At 44.7% G+C, this 14,604-nt stretch overlaps 1 protein-coding gene across 1 annotated transcript; it reads right to left on the reverse strand.

The window, feature by feature from the left end:
* Positions 1–7,851: 7,851 nt before the first annotated feature.
* On the reverse strand, positions 7,852–10,412 carry ADRB2 (adrenoceptor beta 2). Its single transcript, XM_069484385.1, has one exon. The coding sequence runs from the start codon at positions 10,195–10,197 to the stop codon at positions 8,941–8,943; it is 1,257 nt and encodes a 418-aa protein (XP_069340486.1). The 5' UTR covers positions 10,198–10,412; the 3' UTR covers positions 7,852–8,940.
* Between the last annotated feature and the right edge of the window lie 4,192 nt (positions 10,413–14,604).

Raw genomic sequence — 14,604 nt, forward strand, 5'->3', positions numbered from 1 at the left:
TGTATACACAGAAGGACCTAGCTGTGTACCTGTCTGTGCAAAAATGCATGTGTATGCATTTGTGTTGATATGGGTGTAGGCATCAACGTAAAGTCTGTGTGTGTGTGTTTATTTGGGTGTGTATATCTGTAGATGTAGGGGTTATAAGTGTGAGTCATATTGTTCTCTGCAGCTGGGCGGGTCCCCCTGCAGATTTCTAAGTAGGAGGGTTTATGTACATGAGGCAAATTGATTCATACAGACCTTTGCATGATTTGACTTAACCCAAGGAGGGGTGATGTGAGGGAAGGAGCACTGGACTAGGAGCCTATCACTGGGGCAAAATTGTTTTTTCTTCCTGGGCTACCACCTCTCCGTTTACATGCGGATGGTCAGGGACTAGGCGACCATGATGCTATGGAAGGGTGTGATTGTGTAGAGCCACGTCATGACAAAACATTTTTAATTAAGTGCCAAGTTGCTTGAGGCATTTGTTGTCATCTTCCCCTTTCATGGTAATGTCTTAGCATTTACAAATTGTTTTCTTCTACATTATTTTATTTGGTAACCCAGGGAAATTAGGATTCTGTTTATTTGACAGAATGGATATTTGTGTGAATACATGCAGCCCAATAGAGTCAGTTTTTACGTGGCTGTGTTTCGTGCTCTAGAGCGGGAAGGGGAGAGGAAGACAGGGTGGCCTCCAGGGCCCCCGAAACTGTAATCCCTGGAGCACCTACTTCACAAGCCTCTGGGGAAGTTGTGGCAAAATACAGATTTCTGGCTCCCGATTACGGCCCTGTTAGAGCAGAATTTCGGGGATGGGTTTCAGGACTGTGTATTTTTTTTTCAGAAGTTTCCCTAAATTATTTTGTAAGGCTTGGGACCCACTACAATAAAATAAAATGATGTTAAGAGACTCACACCTAATCTGATACCATTAACCCTTCCACGATTCTATAAAAAGAGATTTCTAAGGCTGGCACCCTGCTGTCCTGAGGTTAACCCTCCGTCCTTTTGGGTTGAGGATGCTGGGTGAGGATTTGGATTTATAGAGAGATGGAGTAGGAAATGAAGCAAGAAACAAAGTCTAATAATTCATAAGCAACATGGTCAGGGTTGTCTGCAATATTTAGAAATATCTAAAGGGATATTTTTTATAAAGAAATAAACTAGGCAGTCGAATAGAGACAGAATTGGGATAATGAAGGAAGACCCTCAGACACAGGCGGTTGCAAGTTTTGGGCACGGGCCTTAGGAGGTAAAATCGATGCAGTGTGGGTAGAAAAGAAAATAGGAGTTCCCTGGGGTTCCACTTTTGCTGTGTCATGGGTGGTGCTGTTATGATTTTTAAAACTGTTTTCTCTTCCTGGATAAATGCACACATTTAGAAACTTCAGTCTGCCCCTTACCGCACTGGAAAAAGTAATAATGAAACAAGTCAGAAGAGGCTGTCATCTCTTGGGTCCTGTATTACTTTGCCCAGTGACTCTGGCTGCTTTGAGCCTGGGTTTTGCAGCCAGTGCACCGAGGGGTTAATGGGCTCTGCGTGGCCCGTCCTGCCCTCATATTCTCGAATGAGAAGCCTCAGACGTTGACACAGACCTGGGCAGGGGGATGAGAAAAGCACCCGATTTCCAGATGTCAAGGGCTCCCTCACCCGAAAGTGGTGCTTTGACTCAGCGCAAACCAATGTGCTATCACCAGGCGCCTCCCTCAGCCCTCCCACCTGGCAGGGGCAGCTCACTCAAACTGCGCCTGAACAATGGTGAAAGACAGCGATGCCGACTCTACGTGCAATCTGGTTTCCTAGTCTATACTTAGTCACAACCTTCCTAATAATAGCATGGGCTTGCCCCTTAGTTTCAAGGGTCAGAGATTAATCAGCCCCCTCTGAAAAGGATCCCTGGGGAATTAGAACAAAATGCACCCAAACTTTCTTCTAATAATCTTCTCCCTCCTTCTCTCTCCCCTATCCCCAACAGGGGTAAGACAGATGTCCCATTCTAGTGGCAAAACACACCAGCTCTGGTTCAGAATACCCGGGTTTCCCTCCAGTGGGTTGTGTGATCTTGAGCAACTTAATTAACCTCCTCAAGTCTCAGTGTCCTTATTTACAAAATGATGACAAACATAATGGCACATAACAGCGCTATGTGGTAGCGTTGCTGTGAGTCCTCAATAAGACCATGCACAGCAATTGCCAAATGCAGTGCGTGGCTGTGGCTTGTAGGAAGCATTCTGTAGTTACAGCGTTGCTATTATCACAAGAGGTGGGTTGGAATAGGAACCTATTGTTGCCCTTTTCAAATAGCAGGTATTGGTCACTATTTGACCTGAATAGACTTATTTTAACACAAGTCAACAGGCTGGGTTGGCGGCATTCAACAATGCAGAAAGAACTCTGTCCTGGGAGTTCAGTGGTTAGTTTCCCATGCTCTGAAAGCAGATTAGAGCCCAGGTGCAGAAAGCATGCTTTCAACAAGACTTGTATGGAAACATCTTTTTCATCCACCAGCAAGGATGAGGGGGCATTCTGTTTAATTTGCAAAGTTTATACCTTCGTAATCTTGTTCCTCAAAATGTGGTCCATGGAGCAAGTATGTTGGAAAAACCTGGGGGAACTTGCTAAAATTCAGATTGTTGGGCCCCAACTCAGGCCTCCAGATTCAGACTCCCTAGGAGTGGTGATTCTTTTGCATCCTAACGTTTGAGAACTGCTGACCACTCTGTATTACCAGGCCAATGGGCAAGCAGGAATTATAATATCTGGATCACAGCATACAGAAAAATATATATATATTCAAGGGGGTAATTGTGAAAATATTAGCAATGGATCCAAAATGGTATGAATAATTTAATTCTATTTTTATTTAAAAATATATTTATACACATTTATATAGCTGTGCTTAGAACAAAGACTGGAAGCATATACATCATCAAATTTAACAATGGCTATTTCTAGGTAGTAACATTATGTGTGATTTATCTCATTTTGTACTTTCATATTCTTTCTTTTTTCCTTTTGAGACTGGGTCTTGCTCTATCTCCCAGGCTGGAGTACAGTGATATAATTATAGCTCAATGCAACCTCAAACTCCTGGGCTCAAGAAATCCTCCTGCCTCAGCCTCCCAAGTAGCCGGGATTACAAGTGCGTGCCACCATGCCCAGCTAATTTTTTAATTTGTTGTAGAGACAGGGTCTCACTGTGTTGCCCAGGTTGGTCTCAAACTCTTGGCCTCAAACTCAAGTGATCCTCATGCCTCTGCCTCCCAAAGTGCTGGGATTACAGGCATGAGCCACAATGCCAAGCCCTTTCATATACTTCTAAATGTTCTGTAACAAGTACCTATTACCATTCTAAAGAAAAAAAATGTGCTTTAAAATAAAAGCAATGTAGTCAGATGTGCGAAACTGAAGACTTCCTGAAATCTTACAAAATTTTGGAGAAAGAAGGAAACAGAGGACTCATGTAAACCAAAGCATCTCTCTTCAGAGATGATGAAACAGGTATAGAGAAAGGAAGTGGCCTGCCTGAGGTTACCCAGACTAGCAGTGGCCACCACAGACCCTAGATCTCCAGGCTTTGGGGCCAGAAGGCTTTGAAGTGCTCCGGTGTTGGCCAGAGACTTGCCTCCCTTCCTTCCCACTCTGTTAGGGTGACGGAAAGATCACAGGAAGCACAATGATTCTGAGGGTGGAGAAGGATGTAATAGCCTTTGCAGAGAGGACTTTGCAGCTTTCATTATTCTCTCTCTGGGAGTTAGTAGGTCATTTGCAAAAGGCATGGGAAGAGCAGCTGATGAAAAGGTCTAATAGTTTGGAAAACTGCTTAACCTTATTGCTCTATTTCTGGATTTCCCCCCATGGCCAAGGACTGTTGGGATCCTCATTTCCCCGAGAGGTTTCCTGTTTAGGAATGCAGTGAAACCTCTGAAATCTAGAGGAATTGGGGGGAAGGCCAGCCGGAATTAGGGAACACTCTGAATACTTTTTAAGGACATTCAGATCTATTGTTTTCAAGAATATAGGATCACAGATTTAGAAGGAGCCTAGTCGAGCCTCCTACTTAGTGCAAGAATTCCTGGGCTTCGTCCCCCACAGAGCCTCATCTGGGCTTCTCTTGAGTGCCTCCAAAGATAGGAGGCTCTCTATTCTGATAACTTATTTTACTCTTAGAAAAGTCTTCCTTCACCTGAGCTGGGAAGGTTCTTCTTGCCTTCTGCTACTCATATAGTACTGGTAGCCCCCTTTTCCCCCAGATGGTCCTGAAATATTTAAAAACAGTTATCATGCACCAAATAGTCACTTATAGCATACTCTTCTGCAGGCTGACTGCAACCAGAATAGTCAACCATTATGTTACAAATGTCATCAGCTCTGAACAGAAATATAAATGGCTATTTCTAAATTGCCTCTAAATTAACATCTATATAAATTCAGAGCTGAGTGGAACTCAGATGCCACTTGCACTGGCCTCATTAGTTTGCAGATGAGCCTTTGCTCACTTTTAAGGTCCATTGAAGAAAGCCATTTTACCCAACTTTGGAGAGAAAAAGACAGACAGTCAGAGAGAGAGACAGGCTGGGTTGAGACCATGACTCTAGCTGTATGAATCCCAATCCAGGGCTCTAGCGACTGAGCCTGCCTCTCATTATGCATAAGACACCAACATTTCTCAAGTTCTTAAAAGTGGTTGGGAAGTTTGTTCTCTTAGGTATTTCAAAAATTCCTCCTTCAAATTATATTTGCACTGTTAGTGAAGTAGAGATTAGCACAGAGCTGAATTTAGTAGACGTTATACTGTCAGTGAAAAGGCTCATTCAAAGTGTATTAACCTTCCTTGCTCTCTGCTGTCAGAAATCACCTCCCTTGGTCTAGAATGCTACCTCGAAATGGACAGTGCACCCCTAGGACCACACACGCCTACCAAATTTCCGTAAGGTCCAGCTAGCCAACAATTTAGGAGAACTTCTCAACTCTGGCACTGAGAGTGGTCTTGCCAGGGCGTAGGGCAGCCTGTGCTTCTGCTTTACCCTGCTGTGCTCATTTTAGTTTCATATCCTCTTTCCAATTTGGCCTGATTCTCTGATGAAAAGACAAAGCAAAAACTCAGAGAAGCACACTGTGCACTTCATGATTGGTTTCCTGTCTCAGTCCCCAATAACCCTGCAGTCACATGCTTGGAAGGGAACATTCCTCCCCACCCCAACCCACAGCAATCTCCCTCTTCTCTCAACAAGGTATTACATTTCCAGTTCTTACACTTGTCCTGGCATGGATTATAAGCTGCCTCATGCTGCTTCCTGGTGTGCATGGGTGCTAGGCTTCATGGACACTGGAATTACATAGACCTGGTTTCTAGTCCTGACTCCGTAACCAGTTGGATTTGGAAAGTTACTTAACTTTTCTGAACCTCAGTTCTCTCTTAGATGAGGATAATTATGCTCCTTATATCCTATGGTTGTAAAGACGACATAATGCTAACAGGTGCCTCACATAGTCTCTAATGTTTGATAAGATTCCGTAAAAAGGCATTTGTTTAGTATTATTAATATTATGCTCCAGAAGGCAGAGACTGAAACTTACACTTTTCCCATACTGCACACAGCAGGCGCTCCATAAATACCCCTGACTGATTCTGGTCTCGTCTCCATTTGGCAGTAGGTTCTTCCTAAGAAACACTCTAAGCATCATGTGTTCCTGTTCCCAAGCTCCCTTTACCCCAGATTCTTTCTCCTATTAATTATCCTAGTGGGGAGGCCCAGTCTGTCCTGCCACTGTTCACACCTGTCAGCTTGCATCTCAGGATAAAGTTCTCATTTGACAGACTCCAAGAACTTGCTGTCCAGGCAAAAAAAAAAAAAAAAAAACCAAAAAAACAAAAAAACAAACCCTGTGTGATGATGAATCCAATACAAACCTTAGGTAACCAGCATGTCAGCAAAGAGAGGGACAAAGGGACACTGACAAAATCCTGCCCTCCAAAAGAAAAAAAGCAACAGTAAAGGAGGTAGAAAGCAAGGAAGCAAGGGATTAGGATATGCCTAGAATATTCTTGCTTATCAAGATCCTTAAAGCTGATCAAAGTTCTTGTATTTAAAGTATTCATAAAGGGACCTGAACATGGCTAAACTCCCCTTTTAGCTGGGAATCCAAATTAACATTCACAGCTGAACTTTTAGCTGAAATTTTGTCAGATGCTCCAAAAGAGTGTATATATATATATATATATATATATATAAAATATTGACATTGTTTATTAATGATATTTGTCCACAAGACTTAAAGATGATGACAAGTTTCCAACTATTTTTTTTTTTTTTTTGAAACAATACCACAGTAAATTTCTACCCGGAGTGGCTTGAAATTCTTGGCACATCATAAAGAGTTAAGGCATCTCCTAGCTTTCCTAAATGCAGAGGATATCCTAGTGGATTCTTGCCGAGAAAAAGGAACAATTCTTTCTCATAGGCCTCCTGCAGATTATTACTTTATTTCTTGAGTTTTGAGTTAAGGATCCAAAAGAAAAAAAGTACCTGCTGAAATGAGTTTGTTATGCTACAGTCTCAGAGAAGGCTTCCACAATTGTGGGTGAGGACAGAACTCACGCCGACATGGAGGAGAGAACACAGCAGCTCTTGGAATGGCAGTTGGGTTCCCTGGCTTGAGCCCTGCTCTGACATCCTTGGTTGCTTACCTTGGGCAGGTCATTGCCCCCTTATAGGCTTTTGGTCTTTTCAGATGTCAAATGCTTTCTATGGGCTCTTCCATGTCCAAGATCCCATGAGGCTACTGAGAGTGTGAAGATTAGCTGGAGAAGCTGCTCAAATCTCTGGGTGTGGGGCCCAGAGCGGTAGAAAGAGAATGTGATAATAGATAAGAAAACTCTTGGAGAAAAAGCAAAAGTGCTGAAAGACACAGACTCTCCAATTTGCCACATTCCAAAAACACGGGCTCCTAACATTCTCCTGAGAGCTCAGTGTTCTCCCAGGCACCCCCACACCGAGCTGACAGGAAGCAGAGAAGGCCATTGCTTTTCTGGTTGGGGACCTTGGCTGGGCAGAAGGGAAGAGAGGATTGGAGTCAGCTTCAGGAGCCAGTGAAATGGCAATGAGCCCTGCAGGCGGATCCTCTCCAGCCCGGCGTTGCCAAGGAGGACGATCCACTCCATCAGACCTGGGCCAAGCTCTGGCTCAGACACACAGGCAAAAATAGAAAGGGGCTGGGAGAATAAATGTGTTTACTTTTGTGATTTCCCCTAATGCGCCTCTTAATAGTATTATAATCTCTCCACAAACAGGCAGTCCTGACCCACAGGCCTCCTCCATTGATAAGCCCTCCCCAGCGATTCATGTACAGCCCTAAAGCCTTCCTAACGTCTCGTGGTCACTGTCTGGGCAGCTGGAAAGCCAGTTTAGAAGGCAGCATGATGGAGCGGAAGGAGCACTGGCCTAGGCTCTGTCACTGACTGGGTGAACTGTGAAAAGTCCCTCTGAGGCCATAAAAATAAAGCACTTGAATTAGAATCTAAAAATCTATTTAGATTTTTAAAGTTTGCATCCGTGGCTCTCAACCGGGGGCTATTTCACCCCACAGATTGTATTTGGCAATATCTGGAGACAATTTTGGTTGTTATAACTCAGGGGGTGCTACTGGCATCTAATGGGTAGAGGACAGGGATGGTAGTAAACATCCTACAATGCATGGGACGGACCCCCCCCCCCCCCCACAACAAAGCGTTATCTGGTCCCAAATGCTAACAGTGCTGAAACTGAGAAACTTTGCTTTGTATTGACGTGCGAAGAGTCAACCAGAGAGGGAAACAGGGACGGAAGGAAAGGAGGAGCAGGGGTTGAAGCCCTGTTTCTGGGTCATGAGGTATTCATCAGTTATGCATTTTCCAGCTTTTCTCCCTGTGACCAAAGCCCTTTTATTTTTCCTCGGAATTACAAGGCCACGTTTGAGCAGCATTTTCACAAGAACATCTTCCTTATCCTTAAAATGCCAAGCCCCGATGCAGTACAAAGAGCTCCACTATAAGACATGGCAAAGATATAAATATAAGCAGTTATGAAACAAGTAGAACTGGAAGGTGGGTGGTGGGGGCGCACGGCGGGACAAAACATATGCCCATAACTCTGCTCCTGTGAGTCAGTGTTTCTGCGGTAACAACACAGAACAATAACCGTGGGGAGAGCCGAGCTGTACCGAGAGCAGGCAGAATCCATCTGGGGTGCGAGTGTCAGGAGAGACGCAGATTTGCAGCAGTAGATTCAAAGGCAAATGAAAGGGTTAAGCAATCAGTGCCTGTCATTCTGGTATCATTCCACATTAAGTCATTGGGCAGTTATTACAAATAGTTACCTGTGGTTTCCAGTGGGGGAGACAACGACACTCCAGTCAAGGGGTTTTGGAGAAACAGGTGCAATGCAGACATGAGCAAACAATTTATTTACTGTAAACTTTAGACTTTGCTCAGGAAAACAACTGAAGCTGCCCCTCAAGTCCCTGCCTACGACACCCCATTTGAGCAAATAAGAGGAGCGGGAGAGAGTCCATGTTCACAGATGGGAGGTCCGAGATACTCAAGAGCCTCAAGTCCAAGGGTGCAGGAAGGAAAATCTCCTTCAGATACAAACTATCAGCAGCAATATATTACCCCTAATACTTGACCAGTGAGGTAGATACATGAAAAAGTTATCAAAACACAGCAGACCGAAGTCCTCGAGGACTAAAGCTCTTCAGACATGAACTTACAAGTTCTGTGCAAAGAGGAACTGAACTGTACAAGACACACTCAATTTACAGCTTAAAAAAATAAAAAAAAAAAAGGCAGAAGGATGCCCTTCCTCCTGCATATCTCTATACAATTTTATTCTAAATTTATTACACTCAAGTTAAATAGTCTATTTAGTGTTCTTTGGGGGGGGGGGATCTTAAAAAATAGAAAACCTGCTTTACAGCAGTGAGTCATTTGTACTACAATGCCTCCCTTGTGAACCAATGCTATCGTTAGGCACAGTACCTTGACACTTCACAAAGTCTTCCGTGCCTGGGGGGTCCTCGGGCAGCAGTTCGTTTTCTTTCTCCTGCTCCACGTGGTAGGCACTCTGCTCCCCTGAGTACTCAGTTTTGCCATTGCTGTTGTTGGAATAGCCATTCCCACAGGCCTTCAAAGAAGACCTGCGCAGGCACAGAAGCTCCTGGAAGGCAATCCTGAAATCCGGGCTCCGGCAGTAGATAAGGGGGTTGAAAGCAGAATTGACATAGCCCACCCAGTTCAGGAGGATGTAAACTTCCTTAGGGATGAGGTTATCCTGGATCACATGCACAATGTTGACGATGAAGAAGGGCAGCCAGCAGAGGGTGAAAGTGCCCATAATGATGCCCAGTGTCTTGAGGGCTTTGTGTTCCTTCAAGCAGAACTTGGAGGACCTGCGGAGTCCGTGCCCGCTCCGCCCATCGTGCTCAACCTGGCTGAGGTGCTGCGCGTGGAAGCGACCCTCAGATTTGTCAATCTTCTGGAGCTGCCTTTTGGCCACCTGGAAGACCCTGGAGTAGACGAAGACCATGATCACCAGGGGCACGTAGAAGGACACGATGGAGGAGGCAATGGCATAGGCTTGGTTCGTAAAGAAGTCACAGCAGGTCTCCTTGGCGTAGCAGTTGATGGCTTCCTGGTGGGTGGCCCGGTACCAGTGCATCTGGATGGGCAAGAAGGAGGTAAGGCCTGACACGATCCACACCATCAGAATGACCACCCGGGCCTTATTCTTGGTCAGCAGGCTCTGATACTTGAAGGGAGATGTGATGGCGAAGTAGCGATCCACCGCGATCACGCACAGGGTCTCGATGCTGGCCGTGACGCACAGCACATCAATGGAAGTCCAAAACTCGCACCAGAAGTTGCCAAAAGTCCACATTTTCATGAGGATATGGCTGGCCCCAAAGGGCACCACTGCCAGGCCCATGACCAGGTCAGCACAGGCCAGAGAAGTGATGAAGTAATTGGTGACCGTCTGCAGACGTTCGAACCTGGCAATGGCTGTGATGACCAGCACGTTGCCAAACACGATGGCCAGGACGATGAGCGACATGACGATGCCCATGCCCACCACCCACGCCTCGTCCCGTTCCTGCGTGACGTCGTGGTCCGGCGCGTGGCTTCCGTTGGGCGCCAGCAAGAAGACACTGCTGTTCTCGGGCTGCCCCATGGCTCGCAGGCTGGCAGGTGAGCGCACTGGGCGCCTCAGCGGGCGGACCTCCGGCGGGGCGCTGCGGGCCGCGAGCGGACACCTGGAAGCCTCATTCAGCGGCCGTGGGGTGGGTGTGGTGGGGGCGCGTCCTGCACACTCAGCTTGTGGGGTGCTCTGGGCTCGCTGTGCCCGCCAGTTCCAGCCTGCGCTCTGGAGAAGCCGCCTCGGAGTGCGCTCTGCCCGTTATGTGCACAGGACTTTAGGGGACCTGCCCTCCGGGTGACGTACAGGAACTTTCGGCCAATGCAGCGCCGGCAGTCCCGAAGGGGCGAGCCACCCCTCCCCTTCCCTCCCCTGCTCTCGCCCGCCCCGCTCCGGGGGCCGGCCCGGGCGGGGCCCAGCTGCTCCCTGGCGGGCGGGCCACCACTCCCTGCAGGCTACCCTGGCTGGCCCCAGAGTGCTAAAGCCGGGCGAGCGTGCTCACCCGTCAACCCGGGAGCTCCAGGCTCATCTGTGGCTGCTACCTGTCTGTCCTGGAAGGCTGCGCGGCCCGAGGTCTCAGGGCAGAGCGCAGCACACGGACACTCCCCTACATTCGGAAAGAGAGAAGAGAGTGCCCACGGGGACACGCACATACAGGCACAAATGCACCCCAACAGACATGTTCAGACTTATACGGAGCCACAGACACTGAGACACACCCGCCCGGCGGCACTGACGTGCACACTCGCGCGCGCTCACACGGAGCCCAACAGGCACAAAGTCACCCCTGTCCAACACAGAGACGCTGCCAGAAACAAACACAGAAGCACCCAGAAGCACAAAGGCATGGTGACACACGCAGTAGGAAGTAAACACATACAGACGCTCGCTTGGACGCAGGTAGAGAGACAGAGACACGATGTCCCCATTCCGGTACTCACAACCCCCCTCACCCAAGCACTCACACATGCCGCTGCTGCCCCCTCCCAGTAAGCCAGTATATTCTCTTTCAAATATTTGGGAAGACCACAGGCGATGACTTCAACAGCTGCAGATGATGATTTCCTGAGCACACTCACTGTCAAGCACTTTTGGGTGTCCTTCTGGGGAATTTGCAGGCATCAAGACAGATAATTTTACCCTTTGGGTTTCATTTGGAAAACTGGAGTATGCATGTATGTATTTTGGGACTTGGGAGGGAGAGAGAAAGTTGTATTCTTTTGTTTTTCATTCTTGGGAGTGTGGCATCACTTGTTGGGCTACAGAGGCATTGAAAATGGGATAATTTTCCTTTTAAACACAATTCCTTTAATAACCCTGTTGCAACTAAAAAAAAAATCCTTTCATCTGTTGGAGTTTGTTAATCTGTTGTGTTGAACCACATGAAATTGCCACTGTTCGGTGTCTCTGACTTACAAAAATGACAATTTCATGTGGTTCTGGTTATTAGGAATGTGTTAACATTAAGAATATTTTTGAAACCATAGAAGGCAAAAGATAATTTTTACTTAAAAACAAAATAAGACCAAGCATTAAAATTAAGGTCTTTGTTCATGAAATACTATCCTTTGCATCTGGCATATGACTTCACCGCTAAAAAGAAATTAGTTATCAGGGTTTGATTTCCCATGTATTAGTGGTGTCTGAAAAACTGAAACTATTTCATGCAGTGTAACTAAACATACTTTGCAGATTACATAATAACATAACAATGGCTAACATTTAGGGAACATTCTGCTATGTACTTTTCATGCATTATTCTATTTAATCCTTCCCACAGTCCCATGGAGGGGAAATTATTTTTAGCATCATTCACAAATGGGGCTCAAAGAGGAAAACAACTTGCCCAGTGACAATGGCCGGGCATTGCCGGAAGCTGGATTTGAACCCAGGTCTGCCTAACTCTAAGACCCGTCTTTTAATTTTTTTCAATGTACTGCATCATTACATGCTGAGAGGAGCAAAAGTTACGGAAGAAGCACTACAACTGGAACCCTAAAAGCCAGGTTCCTGACTCACCTGACTTAGAGCTTTCTAGCTCACTTTTTTAAAGGGAAATCACAAAGGGGGAGCCTAATTTCCTCTAATTCTAAAAAGTCACTTCCACTGGGGTGAGCATCAACTTATGTAATAATATATGTAAAAGTGCTTTCTCATATACACGTCACACAAATATGCATTGTAAGTGAAGTGTGTATGAATTACTTAGTAATCTAGAATACATTGTTGGTCTTCTCTAGTAGAACAATAAAATACTTCAGGACAAAAGTAATTTGGATATTTATTCTAGAAGTAAATCTCGGAGACGATATGTAATCTACATGTACCCTTTGACCTCCTTCAATAGCAGAAACTGTCTTTTTGCAAGACAGATGCCTTACCAAACAAATATATTTCCCATAAAACCATAAATATTAATTAAGGATCTGTTATGTTCACAAAGTTTTCAAAATACACCCACCCCATATTTGTGCTTTCCAAAATTGGCTCTGGTATGATGCATTTTAGGAAGAGGCAGTGTCTGTTATGCAACAGTATTTCTTTAAATACACATCTACAGTGAATTGTGGAACTAAACCATTTAAAAATCTCCTTCCTGTTTGTCAAACTATGGAATAAATAAGCATATTGTTTAACCTTCCCGTAACAAAAAGTGAAAGAGAAAACTCTTGTAGGACAAACATTAATTGATCATTTATTTAGGTATATATATATATAAGTCACTGAAAAGTTTAACTTAATATTTTGGGAAACACCTTTTTAGAAATCCCACAAACACTTAGTCAAGAAGCGAAAACTGCTTATGTCAACCAGGACGTTCTGGGCCTTTGCCCCCAGCCTTGACAAAGGGACACACTCTCACTCTCTCTGCTGCATCACCGAGCTGGGAGAAATTTCCAGATGTTGTATTTTCACCAAGAATCTCTTCTCTTGACCTCCTTTGAGAATTATAAGGTTAGAGAAAGTTAGACTGGGAAAGGGTTTAATAGATCCTTTAGTATATTCCTCCCAGTTTGCAAATGAGGAAACTGAAATGAAAAAACGAGAAGGGTTCAGTCCAAGGTGGTAGGGAAAATTTGGAGTCCAGATCTGTCTCTTGGCCTCACGAGTTTTCCCTGCCCAGCACTGTCATTTCATCGTCTAGCAGAGGAGTTTGAGTAGCACTGCTTACTGTCTTGTGACCTTAGAGAGTTAATGCTTCAGTTGAACTGGAAAGTTCTTAGTAGACTAAATACACCTTTATCTGATATAAGAAAAAGCAGGCTCTTTTATGGTGATTGATAGTGTCTAATTACATGTTTTGTCAATCCCTTAAGACACTGATTTGTCGTTTCCTGCCTGCCAAACAGGAAAAAAAAAACCCACATTTGGATTTACCTAATGAATGTTTAAATAGGAATAAAGTTCCGTGGTGCTAGAGAATGCCCTTGCTCCAATAGCTGGACAGGTTGGGAAAATCTTAACTTGGGTCTCGGCTGCGACAAGAGTCCTTTCATCTTTATGATCCTCAAGCAGATAAACATCTATAGATTTCTTTCTAAATGATGGTTTAAAATGCTTGTCTTTAATAATATTTCTGTGTGGCATTATCTCACTAAACTTAAATGAATTAACAGAGATTGAAAGCATGTAAAGTTCTTAGCATGCTGTCTTGGAAAACAGATACCTTACTGTTATTACCTTATTTTTGAATCAAAATGTATATATAGAATGTACCTTTATCTTATCAAATCATACGTGTGGAAAGACATAGATGGATGGATGAGTAATTTATTTTTAATTTGAATTGCTATGAAAAATAATCAAAAAAGGAACAAAACTGGGTTCCTTAGAAAGAAGAATGATTCTGAAAATGGTCATTGAGTTATATAGCTAGATGGGATGTCTGTGGGTTTTGAATGAAGCATCTCACAATCTACATAATGCATCCACCAAAACTCTCGGAGAGCCATCTTTAGTGATGGCAAGCTCGCCAGCCCCCTTTGTAGATGTGTATTTCTCTGACTATCCAGATAGTGAACTGAAATCCACCTTCGTACTTTTACCCATGGATCTTAAGTCTGCCCCCTTGAGGCCACTCAAAACAAGTCTCCTCTCTCTTTGACTGTCCCGGAGCATTTGGGAGAATCCCTTGAAGTTCTCCTGAGCTTTTTCCTCTTCACCTTAAATATTCCTTGTTCCCTGGGGTCTAGAGTCCCCTTTACCATCATGGAAAACCTCTTTTATTCATGCTTGTGTTTCTCAATGTCTAAACTTAACATCAATACCTGGAAAGATCCTAGAACAAGTCATCAAACAATCCATTTGCAATCGCCTTGGCAACCAAAAAGTAGAGCAGAGCAACCAGCAAAGCTTTCCAAACAGCTGATTATACCAGATGAATTTAATTTCCTGCTATGCTAGAGTTTTATGAGACATGCTAATAAATTCTCCACATCTTCG

The sequence above is a fragment of the Eulemur rufifrons genome, chromosome 10, assembly GCF_041146395.1.
Source record: "Eulemur rufifrons isolate Redbay chromosome 10, OSU_ERuf_1, whole genome shotgun sequence".
NCBI classification, from domain to species: domain Eukaryota; kingdom Metazoa; phylum Chordata; class Mammalia; order Primates; family Lemuridae; genus Eulemur; species Eulemur rufifrons.